Source organism: Rhinoderma darwinii, chromosome 4, assembly GCF_050947455.1.
Source record: "Rhinoderma darwinii isolate aRhiDar2 chromosome 4, aRhiDar2.hap1, whole genome shotgun sequence".
Lineage (NCBI taxonomy): Eukaryota > Metazoa > Chordata > Amphibia > Anura > Rhinodermatidae > Rhinoderma > Rhinoderma darwinii.
The window spans coordinates 216,001,391-216,017,004 of NC_134690.1; the positions used below are offsets into that span (position 1 = coordinate 216,001,391).

General features: G+C 44.2%; 1 protein-coding gene across 2 annotated transcripts in view; it reads left to right on the forward strand.

The window, feature by feature from the left end:
• Nucleotides 1-15,614, forward strand: part of UFL1 (UFM1 specific ligase 1) — a 311,744-nt gene that overhangs the window by 242,378 nt on the left and 53,752 nt on the right. The window contains exon 2 of one of the 2 annotated variants that reach the window (XM_075862180.1): nt 8,538-8,721. In XM_075862180.1, coding sequence (XP_075718295.1) covers nt 8,645-8,721 — 77 coding nt within the window. In that variant the 5' untranslated portion in view covers nt 8,538-8,644. Of the gene's footprint in view, nt 1-8,436; nt 8,722-15,614 lie in introns of those variants that run through there. The other variant, XM_075862181.1, reaches the window with a different exon arrangement.

The following is a 15,614-nucleotide window of genomic DNA, read 5'->3' on the forward strand; positions in this document are numbered from 1 at the left end:
ACCTGTCCGTCGTCCAGCGATGTCGTTTTCTTGATATCGTTGATTGAAGTTGCGGTCGGTCCCTCTTTGTATCCTGCTCGTTGCCTAGGTTCCCGGCCACCGCTATTTACCTTTAGTGGTGGCCGCGCATGCGTAATGACATCCTCTGCGTCCGGAGCAGAGGATGTCATTTACTCATGAACGCGCATCTCGGCGCATCTCGGCGCATGCGCAGGAGATGCAAGGAGATGAAGTGGAAGGCACCCGTCGCGAGAAGTCTGCGCTCCGCTAAAGGTAAGTGTGTGTGTGTGTGTGTGTGTGTGTGTGTGTGTCTGTCTGTGTCTGTGTCTGTGTTTGTGTATATATGGGTGTGTTTGTGTATATGTGTGTGTGTTTATGTGTGAGTGTATATATGGGTGTATTTGTGTGTATATGTTTGTGTATATTTTTGTGTTTGTGTATATTTGTGTGTGTGTATATATGGGTGTGTTTGTGTATATGTTTGTGTGTGTGTGTGTTTTTGTATATGTGTGGGTTTGTGTATGTGTTTGTGTATATATGGGTGTGTTTGTGTACATATGTTTGTGTGTATATGTTTGTGTGTATATGTGTGTGTGCTTTTTTGGTGTGTTTATGTGTGTGTGTTTGTGTATATATGGGTGTGTTTGTGTATATGTGTGTGTGTGTGTATATATGGGTGTGTTTGTGTATATATGTATATGTTTGTGTATATGTGGGTTTGTTTGTGTACATGTGTTTGTGTATATGTTTGTGTGTATATGTGTGTTTGTGTATGTTTGTGTGTGTGTGTTTATGTGTGTGTGTGTTTGTGTATGTGGGTGTGTTTGTGCATATGTTTGTGTGTATATGTTTGTGTGTTTTTGTATATGTATATGTGTGTGTATATGTGTGTGTTTGTGTATATATGGGTGTGTTTGTGCATATGTGTATAGGTTTGTGTGTATATGTTTGTGTGTGTTTTTGTATACGTGTGTGTTTGTGTATATGTGTGTGTGTTTGTGTATATGTGTGTGTGTTTGTGTATATATGGGTGTGTTTGTGTACATGTGTGTGTGTACATGTGTGTGTGTACATGTGTGTGTGTACATGTGTGTGTGTATATGTGTGTGTGTATATGTGTGTGTGTATATGTGTGTGTGTGTATATGTGTGTGTGTGTATATGTGTTTATGTGTGTGTTTGTGTAATATATGGGTGTGTGTTTATATGTGTTTGTGTATATGTTTGTGTGTGGTTGTTTGTGTGTGTGTAGGTGAGTATAAGTATTGTTATTGTTCACATTGCTAACTTTTTTTTAATGTTGTTGCAGATTTTGATGTACCGATTGGACTACGTCTTTCGATTCGTTGGACTACTGCGTAGATCTACGTTTTTTCACATTTTAATAAAATGGTTAACGAGGGTGTTGTTGGGGATTTCTTATTTCAATAAAAAAGAATTGTCTTTGTGTTTTTTTTTCAAACTTTATTAGTGCCTAGATAATGGCAGTTGGCTGATTGACAGCGTCCATTATTAAGGCGGTACTTAGTGTTAGCCGGTGCAGAGGCTAGCACTAACCACCCATTATTACCCCGGTACCCACCACAACCAGGGGTGCCGGGAAGAGCTTGGTACGATCCAGTACCCGACCATCTGTTGTGATGGTCGGGTACTGGGGCGGCCGTAGGCTGGTATTATGAGGCTGGGAAGGGCCAAAAACAGTGGACCTTCCCACCCTTGTAATGCTAGGCTGCTGCTGCTGTGTTGTATCGGGCTGGTTATAAAAATGGGGGGGACCCCCACGTCGTTTTTTTGTAAAATTTAACAATAGACGGGTCCCCCACATTTTTAATAACCAGCCATATACAAGGCCGCAGCAGCCTGGCATTACACGGGTGGGAAGGGCCACTGGTTTAGTACATTCCCAGGCTAATAACACTGTGTTGTATGTGGCTGGTTATGATAAATTGGGTGGAACCCCATGTCTTTTTAATAAAAATAATAAATAAATAATAAAAAAAAATGACGTGGGGTCCCCCCCATTTTTATAACCAGCCAGATACAACACAGCAGCAGCAGCCTAGCATTACAAGGGTGGGAAGGTCCACTGTTTTTGGCCCTTCCCAGCCTCATAATACCAGCCTGCGGCCGCCCCAGTACCCGACCATCACAACAGATGGTCGGGTACTGGATCGTACCCAGCTCTTCCCGGCACCCCTGGTGGTGGTGGGTACCGGGGTAATAATGGTGTTTAGTGTTAGCCTCTGTACCGGCTAACACTAAGCCTCCCCTTAGTAATGGACCTTGTCACTCAGACAGCGGCCATTACTAAAGTGATAGTAATAAAACTTGAAAAGAAAAGACAAAGATATAGATAAAATATTTTATTGAAATAAAGCAACCCCAACACAACCCTCATTAACCATTTTATTGATGAAAAAAAAAGCGTCATCTAAGTAGTCCTCGAAACCGACGTAGTCCAAACACCAAACCTGTAAAAAATCAAAAATATAAAAAAAAAAATGAAATAAAACATGTCGTAGGCTTACTTTCACTTTCATGTGTGATACTGACTGTTATACCATGTATAGAAGCCTGCGGCAAAGTTGGCTTAGATACAGGGTGCCAGCAGACAGTATCATACATGGCCATACAGACATATATACAAACAAACATACATACATACATGCAAACATACATGCACGTATACACATACAAACATGACAACATACATACATGAAAACATACATACAAACATACATACATGCAAACATACCTACATGAAAACACATACATGAAAACATACACACATACAAACATGACAACATACATACATACATGAAAACATACATGCACATATACACATACAAACATGACAACATACATACGTGAAAACACATACATGAAAACACAAACATGACAACATACATACAAGAAAACATACATACAAGAAAACATACATACATGCAAACATACATACATGAAAACATACATACATGAAAACATACATACAAGCAAACATACATACAAGCAAACATACATGCACATATACACATACATGCACATATACACATACAAACATGCAAACATACATACATACATACAAGCAAACATACATACAAGCAAACATACAAGCAAACATACGTATATGCAAACATACATACATGCAAACATACATACAAGCAAACATACATACAAGCAAACATACATATATGCAAACATACATACATGCAAACATACATACATACATACATACATACAAGCAAACATACATACCTACAAGCAAACATACATACAAGCAAACATACATACAAGCAAACATACATACAAGCAAACATACATACAAGCAAACATACATACAAGCAAACATACATACATGCAAACATACATACATACATACAAGCAAGCATACATACATACATACAAGCAAACATACATACAAGCAAAAATACATGCACATATACACATACATGCACATATACACATACAAATATGCAAACATACATACAAGCAAACATACATACAAGCAAACATACATACAAGCAAACATACATACAAGCAAACATACATACATACATACATGAAAACATACATACATGCAAACATACATGCACATATACACATACAAACATGACAACATACATACAAGAAAACATATACATACATACATACATACATACATACCAACATACATAACAACATACATACAAAAATAAACTCACCTAAGACGTTCCCACGAAGAGCTGAACGGTCCCGTCACTTTTCTTCTCCCATTCACAATAACAGAGCGGTGGGCGCAGATGAAGTAATCACGTGGGCCTGATATGATTACGTCATCTGCGCCACAACGCATTGTTACTATGAATGCGAGCGGCGCCAAGAAGAAGGAAGATGGCAAGTGACGGGACCGTTCAGAGCGCCGTTAGAACGTCTTAGGTGATTATTATTTTATTTTATATATTTTTAGTTGTTCGCCGGGTGCTGATGCAGCACCGATGCAGCGGGTACAAAAATGTAGTGACAGGGTGGGGGAGGGAAACTTGCCGAAACGGGGTGAATGTAGTGTAGTGTAGTGTAGTGTACAGTACATTCACGGTAAGTTCGTCTCAATCGGGCTTACCATGCCCGCTTGAGACGAACATTCTCCCGATGTTGCTAGAACTACAGTATCTAGCAACATCGGGAGCGCGCACACTGCAGAGCGGAGCGGCTTGATTGACATCGAGCCGCTCACGCCCCTTTTTAGAAAAGATAACCAGCACTTGCTGAGTTATCAAGTGTAAAAAAAAGGCACTTAGGAAATGAATTTTAAATTTTTTTTAACACCAAATGTTTTAAAATTCATTTCCTGCTTAGAATGTATAAAAAAAAAAATTTGAGTCAACTTGGGACAACCCCTTTAAACCTCATTTGCCAAGTGGATGCCTAAACACTCAGTGCATCCAAGTCAGCTTGCAATTTACTAACATCTTCTATAGACTGAACATTACCACATAGAAACAAATCAGGTTGGTTTGAGAACTTCTGTCCTTAGGCTGGATTCACACGAGCGTGGCGTTTTTGCACACGCAAAAACCACTTACCAGCTCCGTGTGTCATCACCATATGATGTGCGGCTGCGTGCTTTTCGCGCAGCCGCCATCATTATGACACTCCATTTGGATGTTTGTAAACAGAAAAGCACGTGGTGCTTTTCTGTTTACATTCATCCTTTTGACAGCTGTTGCACGAATCACGCAGTTCGCACGGAAGTGCTTCCGTGCGCCATGCGTGGTTTTCACGCACCCATTGACTTCAATGGGTGCGTGATTCGCGCAAAACGCCAAAAGAACGGACATGTCGTGACTTTTTTTCAGCGGATTCACGCTGAGTAAAAATCACGCACATGTCCGAATGGCCCCATAGACTAATATAGGTCCGTGCGACGCGCGTGAAAATCACGCACGTTGCACGGACGTAATTTTCGTTCGTCTGAATAAAGCCTTAGTAAAACCGTGCTAGCTGTCACTTATAATACTATTTTTTTGTCACATACAGTGTCCCACACACACACTGCTCCCTGTATCGGTGGCCCCCATAGATCCCCATGTAGATACTACCCACATACAGCCCCCTGTAGATAGTGCCCCACATATAGCCCCCCCTGTAGATAGTGCCCCACATATAGACCCCTGTAGATAGAGCTCTACATATAGCCGCCCTGTAGATAGCGATCCACATATGGCCCCCCTGTAGATAGCGCTCTACATATAGCCCCCCATTTAGATAGCGCTCTAAATATAGCCCCCCCCTGTAGATAGCGCTCTACATATAGCCCCCCGTAGATAGCGCTCTACATATAGCCCCGCTGTAGATAGTGCCCCATTTATAGCACCCCCGTAGATCATGCCCTACATATAGCCCCCCTGTAGATCATGCCCTACATATATCACCCCTGTAGATAGTGTCCCACATATAGCCTCCTCTGTAGATTGCGCCCCACATATAGCTCCCCCCGTAGATAATGCCACTCACACTTTTAAGTGGAAAAACCCCAAAAACTTTACATACTCACCTTGATTTCGTCCCCCCACCATCCTGTGTTGATGCAGGCTTGCTCTCTTCAGAGCAGGTCTGCTGGGGCTGAACGACACTTGCGTCATTGAAGGGCACCGATTGGCAGGGCAGAATGACTTTCAACAATGGAAGCGTCATCGCGCCGCTAGCAGCGTTGAAAGGCGCTGATTAGCTGGGCAAGTCATTGTTAGGCGCTGAATGGTTGCATCTAATTGTATCTGTGACATATAGACCCAGGTACAATTAGTGAAGGAGGGGGTGGCGGCGCCCCCTCAGACAAGCAGCAGGCCACCCTATGTGGCTTGGCTGCAGCGGGAGTGGCGGTCATGACGTGGGCGATCGCGGTGGGCCCCACCATCTCAGTGGGCCCGAGGCCACTGCCCCCCCCCCCCCGCTAGCTACGCTACCGCAGGCACCATTTCCAGACACTTTTCAGAACTACTGTATCTAGTACAGCGTAAAAAGTCTAAAAAATAATAATAAACCCCTTCCCGACATTCGCCGTATATATAAACGACGGAGGTCGGGTGGGGGAGTATGGAGGGGTCTTATAAGCTGAACTCGCCCCAAAGAAGCAGCGTGTCGGCTGTATGTAACAACCGGCACTAAAGTCTAACGAGTGACTGCGGCAACTAAGCGGTTAGAAACAGGAAGGTGGCCCCCTGCAAGCGATCGTGGGGTGCCGATGGTTGGCATGGCAGCCTGGGTGCCTCATGAAGGCCCCCAGGTCTGCCATCTTTGTACTCCTATTAAGTCCTGCCGGAGACCGGGCTTAATAGGAGCATGTCAAAATCACCATATGCTGCAAAACTTTAGCATTGCAGTTTATCATGGAAGCGATCCAGCTATCGCTGGTTCAATACCCCTAGGGGGACTAATAAAAAAAAAGTTATTTTTAATATATATTTATTAAAAGTTAAAAAAAAACCTTTTTTACATTTTCCCCCAAACGCGATGTTAAAAAAAAATAATTCAAAATGGACTCCACTTTTGTGGCACTTTTTCCTTTGCAAATCTCCCCCAATGTGTTCTGGACTGCTACTGTCGCAAAACTGTTGCTACAGTATATTTAATTCTGTCTAACCCTAGCAGAATTTTAGTCTAGATGTTCAATTCAACCAGACAAACATGTACATGGAATATGCAATAGATCTTGATTAAAAAATGTCTTACAGACCTATGTGCCTCCATGGTAACAGACTACAAATAAGCCCTTTGCAGTCTGATCCTGCAGTTATACTCCCCCACATTCCCTTTGCAGTCTGATCCGGCAGTTATACTCCCTGCCATTCCCTTTGCAGTCTGATCCTGCAGTTATACTCCCTGCCATTCCCTTTGTAGTCTGATCCTGCAGTTATACTCCCTGCCATTCCCTTTGTAGTCTGATCCTGCAGTTATACTCCCTGCCATTCCCTTTGCAGTCTGATCCTGCAGTTATACTCCCTGCCATTCCCTTTGCAGTCTGATCCTGCAGTTATACTCCCTGCCATTCCCTTTGCAGTCTGATCCTGCAGTTATACTCCCTGCCATTCCCTTTGTAGTCTGATCCTGCAGTTATACTCCCTGCCATTCCCTTTGCAGTCTGATCCTGCAGTTATACTCCCTGCCATTCCCTTTGCAGTCTGATCCTGCAGTTATACTCCCTGCCATTCCCTTTGCAGTCTGATCCTGCAGTTATACTCCCTGCCATTCCCTTTGCAGTCTGATCCGGCAGTTATACTCCCTGCCATTCCCTTTGTAGTCTTATCCTGCAGTTATACTCCCTGCCATTCCCTTTGTAGTCTGATCCTGCAGTTATACTCCCTGCCATTCCCTTTGCAGTCTGATCCTGCAGTTATACTCCCTGCCATTCCCTTTGTAGTCTGATCCTGCAGTTATACTCCCTGCCATTCCCTTTGCAGTCTGATCCTGCAGTTATACTCCCTGCCATTCCCTTTGTAGTCTGATCCTGCAGTTATACTCCCTGCCATTCCCTTTGTAGTCTGATCCTGCAGTTATACTCCCTGCCATTCCCTTGCAGTCTGATCCTGCAGTTATACTCCCTGCCATTTGCCCAATACATTTGGTAGGTTAGCAAGACGTAGACCAGATGGAATTGACCACACAGAGTTTGTAGTTTGTTACCATGGAGACGCATTGGCATAGATAGAGCTGTATACCCAAATCTGATAGGAAATTTGTTGCCAAGATTAAAATATCCAATATATCTTTCATTCTAAAAAAAACACAAAAACATTTAAACACCTGCAGCAATGATATATTTATTAAATATACGAGAGAGAGATTTTCAATACAGTTATTAGGTGTTATTTTTACGTTAAAAATTGTGGTTCAATTTGTCTATTTTGAAATGTAAAAAGAAAAAGATTTTTAGGCTATGTTCACACGGAGTATTTTGGGGGAGGAATATCTGCCTCAAAGCTCCAAACGGAATTTTGAGGCAGATATTCCTCCCCCAAAATACTCCGTGTGAATAGCAATGATCGCGCCGTTTTTCGCCCGCGGCCATTGAGCGCCGCGGGCAGAAAACACGCTTTCTCCTGCCTCCCATTGAAGTCAATGGGAGGTCGGAGGCGGAAGCGCCCGAAGATAGGGCATGTCGCTTCTTTTTCCCGCGAGGCAGTTTTACTGCTCGCGGGAAAAAGACGCCGACGCCTCCCATTGAAATCAATGGGAGGCGTTCTCGGGCCGTTTCTGCCGAGTTTTGCGACGCGGTTTCCGCGTCAAAAAACTCGGCAAAAGACCCCGTGTGAACATAGCCTTATATGCAATTTCAAAAAACTAGAGATTTCCAGTGCGCATGCAGCGAGCAACAGTCAACCAGCAGGGGGCGCAGTGTAAAGGACACTAAATACTGTATTATAGCAGAGTGTAATATATGTTATAATGGGGAAGCGTTAAGTCTATTAGGCCCCGTCGGTTGTGCTGTATCTGACGCATAAGATGTAATCGGAGACGCAGAATATTGCACTGTCGTAAGAGGAATTCCTTTTTACTCTGCAGTTCTGACAGAAAAAGCTGAACGCGAAGTTACTCACTCTGGTCTTTTGGCCTCTTTCGCACACCGTAGCATGACGTGTATGTGAACCGCAGACGCTTGTATTTTAGACATGTCTGCCGACTGGGAAGAAATCCGGAGGCTTGCGGCCGACTTCCAGAGAGCACAGCTCAGCGATACTGTGCAGAGGTAAGCGGGCCATGTACGGGGAAAGGGCTATGTAGTGGCTCCATGTCTCCAGCTCTCTAATGTACACGTGCTGCTCTGCTTCTTCCTACTCTACTTCAACTGTGACAGAAATCAGCTGTGCTGTACCATCTGTGGTGCCTGGACTTGATCTTTGTAATTGAGGCATATAGTTCACCCAGGATATTATGTAATTGCTCAAGTAGCAACCCCCTAATAACATGTTCCCGTAGTGGTTTCCATCACAAGCAGGAGAGTTTCGATAGGTGTTTTATTTTCCTAAATCCCTTGTCATTTTCCTCCTTGGCCCTATTTATTGCCATGAGCTGCGGGTGGGTTAGGGCTCGTCCACACAAAACGGACTTGCTGCAGAAAATTTCGCCAGGAATTCCGTTGAAAATAGCAGACTTTCCGCTGCGGCAAAAACGCACCGTTTCCTGCGTTTTTGATTGCAAAAAATGATGCGTTTCTCTCAATGCTGGGAGATGGTGACATCTGGAAAACACAAATTCAGTCCACTGAAAAATACGCACCGCAGATCAATTTCTCCCCGGAACGTTTATGCAGCGTGTGAATATTTGTTAAATCTCACCCACTTTGCTGCTACTGTATTCTGCTGCGTTTTTTCCGTCCACTATTCCAGACGGAAAAAACGCAGCAATTCCGCTACGTGCGGATGAGCCCTTAGGGTTCACCATCTAAAGTGTGTCCTCCCTAAAAAGGGGTGGTCTTGAGGAGACTTGTTTTTCCATCCTTCATGTTACAAGACCCCTCCTATTCCTTCTGTCTATCCAGCTCACCTGTATCTTTTCTTCTGTGTGGTGCCTGAAACTGTACTCCGTGTGTGTGTCCTTCTCGATTAATTAGAATATCCTCAAAAAGTTTATTTATTTCAGTAATTCAATTCAAAAAGTGACACTCCTATATTATATAGATTCATTACACACAGAGTGATCTATTTCCAGCATTTTTCCATAACACCTCAGCAGTGCCACAGGCTGATTGCCTCCATGCCACGCCGCATTGATGCAGTAATTCATGCAAAAGAAGCCCCGACCAAGTATTGACTGTACATACTTTTCAGTAGGACAACATTTCAGTATTAAAAATAATTTTTGAAATTGGGTTTATAGAATATTCAAATTTTCTGAGCCACTAAGGGCTGATTCAGACGAACGTGGCGTTTTTGCGCACCCAAAACACGCGGCGTTTTGCCTGCGCAAAAGCCACTTTCCTGCTCCATGTGTCAGCAGCATATGATGCGCGGCTGTGTGCTTTTCGCGCAGCCGCCATCATTATGACACGCCATTTGGATGTTTGTAAACAGAAAAGCACATTCATCCTTTTGACAGCTGTTGCGCGAAACAGGCAGATCGCACGTTAGTGCTTCCGTGCGACCTGCGTGGTTTTCACGCACCCATTGACTTCTATGGGTGCGTGATGCGCGAAAAACGCTGAGATATTGAAGATGTCGCGCTTTTTACGCAGCGGACAAACGCTGCGCAAAAAGCACGGACTGTCTGTACTGCCCCATAGACTTTTATTGGTCCATGCGCGCCACGTGAAAACCACGCAGCCTGCACGGACACAATTCACATTCGTGTGAATCCGCCCTAAGGCTGAGTTCACACAGAATTTTTTGCAGGAGTAAAATCTGCCTCAAAATTCAGTTTGGAATTTTTGTAACAGATTTTCCTCTGCCTGTACGCCGATTTTCGTGGCGTTTTTCGCCCTTGGCCATTGAGTGCTGCGGGCATATAACGCTGCGAAATAGGCTTTCTCTGCCTCCTATTGATGTCAATGGGAGGTCAGAGGCGTAAACGCCCGAAGATGGGGCATGTCCCTTCTTTTTCCCGCGAGCCGGTTTTTCCGCTCGCGGGGGAAAATAACGCCTCCGCCTCCCATTGAAATCAATGGGAGGCATTTTCGGCCGTTCTTTGGCGCGTTTTGCGGCACGGTTTCCGCATCAAAAAACTCTGTGTGAACGCCCCCTTAATATTGGGTTTTCATTAACTGTTAGCCATAATCATCAACATTAAAAGCAAAAAATGCTGGAAATAGATCACTCTGTGTGCAATGAATCTATAGAATGAGTCTCACTTTTTGAATTGAATTACTGAAATTAACTTTTTGATATTCTAATTCATTATGTGTGTGTGTGTGTGTGTGTGTGTGTGTGTGTGTGTGTGTGTGTGTGTATATATATCTCTCTCCTATTACAACATATGATGTTGGTGCAGTACTAGATACAACCATGGTGAAGGGTGGTGCTGCTTCTGGGGAAATTGGAAATTGTCCCTTTTTTTTTTTTTTCTGTAATCTAACATTACCACTGAGCCGCTTAGTTTCTGTTCGGCTTTTTCCGCAAAGCCGATGTAGCGGAGTACGGGCTCATAGACTTTCTATTGAGTCCGTACTCCGATACGTTGATTTCCGGAAAAAGCCGAACAGAAACTAAGCGGCTCACACGAGTGCTTCTGACGCTTCGTTTTAGCGATTAGTGGGGGTCTCTGTGCTCGGACCCCCACCGATCAAGACTTCAAGTTCTGACACATCACTATAACATGTCAGAACTTTGTTGAACGTTTAGTTACCGTTTAAGCAAACTCTTGTGCTGCATCTGCTGGTAAGATTTAAATGTCCCACAGGTCTGGGTTCTCAGGTATACTGCTAATTACTGCTGTATAAGTGCAGTGTATAGGAGACATGATAGCAGTAGGCTCTTCCTACTAGTTTGGAGGAAACTGGGAATTAGAGCTTTAAAGCGTACCTACATTTTTAGGTGACGTTTTTCAGAATAAGCTGTCATATGTGTGTACATGAAGAATAACCCTATTTTATCCTCTGCAGGCTCTGTCTCTAAGGCCTTATTCACACGAACGTGTAATATGTCCGTGCGACGCGCATGGAAATCACGCGCGTCGCACAGACTTATGTAAGTCAATGGGGCTGTTCTGACAGGTCGTGATTTTCACGCAGCGTATATGTGCTGCGTAAAACTCACGACATGTCCTATACTTGCCCTTGTTTCGCGCAGCACCCACCCATTGAAGTCAATGGGTGCGTGCAAATCGCGCTCGGCACACAGAAGCACTTCCGGGTGCTGCGTGTGATTCGCGCTACAGTAGTAAAAAAAATTAATAAAAACAGAAAAGCACCTCCTGCTTTTAAGTTTGTAAACCTTAAAACAGAGTGTCATAATGATGCCGGCTGCTCAAAAATCATGTAGCCACGCACCATATACAGATGCCACACAGAACTTTTGTGCTCCCAAAACGCAGCGTTTTTTTGCGTGCGCAAAACGGACACGTTCGTGTGAATAAGGCCTAATTCTCAGTTTTCTCTGAGTCAATGGACGGAGCCTAATGGACATCATGTCTTTTATACACTGCACACGTAGGCGGATAATCCTGCTCTCTTATCTCAAATTAAAAAAAAATTATACACACACGGCAGCAGGACAGAGGACATTGTAAAGTAGTGCTGAGCAGTTCAGCTGAGAATCCAGCACTGTGGCGACATATAAATCTTACCAGCAGTGTCTGTGTCTCTCTGCTCTTACTCCCATCTCCAGAGAATTCTATGGGCTTTGTGTCTCCTCTCTCTCCCTACTCCCCCTCCCCACAGACTTCTTCTCCCTCCTCTTGCTCTCCCTTTCTCCCTGTAGTCTTCTAATGGCAGGCAGTGAAGAGACACACCCCAATTTCCAGCAAGCTGTCTCCTCTCCTCCGTAACTAGAGAATGATTTTGCTGAACAGGAGGTGGACAGCAGATTACAGGAAGTAAGACTCTTAGTTGCAGTAACTTCACATAGAATTAGCATGGATAAAACTACATTTTTAAAGAGGATCTGTCATTAGTTTAGTTTATTAATTCCCTATCTCCTAACTAGGGCTGGGCGATTGATCAAATTAATTTGTTTAATTCACCCTCAAGGACTCTCAGGATTCTGTTTAACAGAATCGTAGAATCGATTCTTTAGTGGCCCCGCCGCCTCGTCACTTCCTGGTCTGCCCCGTTCTATCTCTGCTTCGCCATGGAACTGCTGTTCTGTACTGAACAAAATGATACAGTGCGGAACAGCAGTTCCGTGGGGAAGCAGGGACTCCTAGTATATAGCTGCCCCGCTGTAGATACCACCCCCCCCCTTGTACCTTCTAGATCGCACCACCCCCCTTGTACCTAGTAGATCGCACGACAACATCACCCCCCCCCCCCCTATAGATTGCTCCTAGTGGCAGCTACAGCGGAGTGATCTACAAGGGAGGGGGGCGGTGCTGTAATTTACAAGGGATGAGGGTGCGCTCTGCAAGGGCGGTGGGGGTGCGATCTACAAGGGAGGCAAGTGGTGCTGCGATCGACATGTTGAGGTGCTATCTACAAGGGAGGGGGAGGTGCTGCTATCTACAAGTCGGGGTTCTTTCTGCAAGGAGGTGTGGGCACTGTCGTACTATCTACCCTGACTAATTAAATATTATTATTTTTTTAACTGCCATGAAAGACTGACTGGAAATGGATGAGAATTTGGAGACACTGATGCAAAATGGAAATGAGATAGTGACAATTGATCAGTTTTTAATGGCCATTTTTTTTTTCCCGTGTGATTGTAGCCTTAATGACTGATTCCAGGAGTCCTGTTCACATGTACCGTGATCAGGCCGTGAAATCCGACTGACACACGGACCATTTTTCACGGTCCAATCACTGTCGTGTAAATCCAGCAATATCGGAGACCGGCTGAGCTGGTGACGGGCAGAGGGTGATGTTAGTTATAAAAAAAAAATTAAAAAATCGAGACTCAAATAGAATATCGCCCCTAGTGTTGAAAAAATATCTAGGTTTTATTTTCAAAATCGCGCAGCCCTACTCCTAACTAATCTAATAGGCGCTGTGATGCTGGACAACAGTGTAATTTATTTTCAAAAACTTTTATTATTTGAAAAGTTATGAGCATTTTTCTAAATATGCTAATTTGGCTATACTTGCCAAATGGGAGGTGATTTTCTTTTCACTCTGGGCGGTGTTATGTTTTCTGTATGACGCGTTATACAATCAGTGTCATACAGATCTCCTCTTCCCAGCCCAGCAGCACAGCGTGATCATATAGTATACAGCTTCCATTCCTGACTGTGTTTTCAACTGGTGATATCCCCGGTTGTTTCACAGCTAGAACTGCGATCCTGGTGCCATATGAAAGATGAGAATTTCCTTTCTATTTGAAGTGAGCCCTTCCCTCCAGCCTCAGTCTCTCACACTGTGTGAAGCAGCTTCATGCTGATAGGACAGCGTCAGAGTCTGTGAGGTAGCTCCACCTCAGGAGAATCACTTGTCTAGTATAGCCTCATTTGCATATTTTGAAAAAAGCTCATAAGTTTTAAAATAATAAACTTTTTGAGACACAATTTTCACTTGCAGCAAAAAAGTATTTGGCACACAAATTGGAGCTGAAATATTCCTTTTTTATTTTATGCCATTGGCTAAGGCCTCATGCACACGGCCGTGCCCGTAATTGCAGCCCGCGGGCTGCATTTTCTTGCTGTGCTCCCATACAAAGTATGGGAGCACGGCCCACAAAAAACGCAAAGTAGGGCATGCTTCTTATTTCCTGGCACGGACAGCCTTCCATAGCAATACGGAAAGGTGTCCACGGCTAATAGAATCGGGCAGATCCTTAATTGCGGACCGTAATGCAGTCCGCAATTACTGCATTTCTTTTACGATCGTGTGCATGGGGCCTAAGTGTGACGTTTCGGTCTAATTGACCTTCATCAGGCATTGGGCTGTTCAGGGGACTGTTGTAAGGTTCCTTGGCGCTATATTTGGATGGCTGGTTTAGGCGCTCAGCCACCATCCAAACATAGCATAAAATAAAAACAAAGAATATTTTATCTTCAACTTGTTTGCCGAATACTTTTTTGGAATTGGGTTGGGCCCCTATTCGTGCACCCCTTTGAACTAGTTATCTGAACTTATACACCACAATTTTCACCAGCATGATCAGTGTGACGGCGCCTATTAGATTAGCTAGGAGATTGGGCATTACTAAACTAGTGACAGATCCTCTTTAACAATAAGTAAAATACAAAGTGGATATAGATCAGGTATATTATTATATTCACATGAGTTGTTTGAAAAGTTAGTGTCCATTTAACATTGAATCCAGCACAGTTTTATTGTGGTGATCTATGTTCAGTTCAGTAGAACTGTGAGGTGTTGTAACTGTTAGGGTATGTTCACACGGCGGGGGTCTGTAACGGCTGAAATTACGGGGATGTTTCAGCCTGAAAACATCCCCGTAATTTCAGCCGTACCGGCATGTGCAGGCGCTTGAACGCCGCGTCAATTACGGCCGTAATTAGCGCTGCTATTCATTGGAGTCAATGAATAGCGGCTCCAATTACGGCCAAAGAAGTGACAGGTCACTTCTTCTACGCGGGCGTCTATTTACGCGCCGTCATTTGACAGCGGCGCGTAAATATACGCCTCGTGTGAACAGACAAACGTCTGCCCATTGCTTTCAATGGGCAGATGTTTGTCAGCGCTATTGAGGCGCTATTTTCGGGCGTAATTCGGGGCAAAAACGCCCGATTTACGTCCGTAAATAGGCCGTGTGAACATACCCTTAGGGTATGTGCACACACACTAATTACGTCCGTAATTGACGGACGTATTTCGGCCGCAAGTAGTGGACCGAACACAGTGCAGGGAGCCGGGCTCCTAGCATCATACTTATGTTATATGCTAGGAGTCCCTGCCTCTCCGTGGAACTACTGTCCCGTACTGAAAACATGATTACAGTACGGGACAGTTGTCCTGCAGCGAGGCAGGGACTTCTAGCATCGTACATAAGTATGATGCTAGGAGCCCGGCTCCCTGCACTGTGTTCGGTCCGGGAC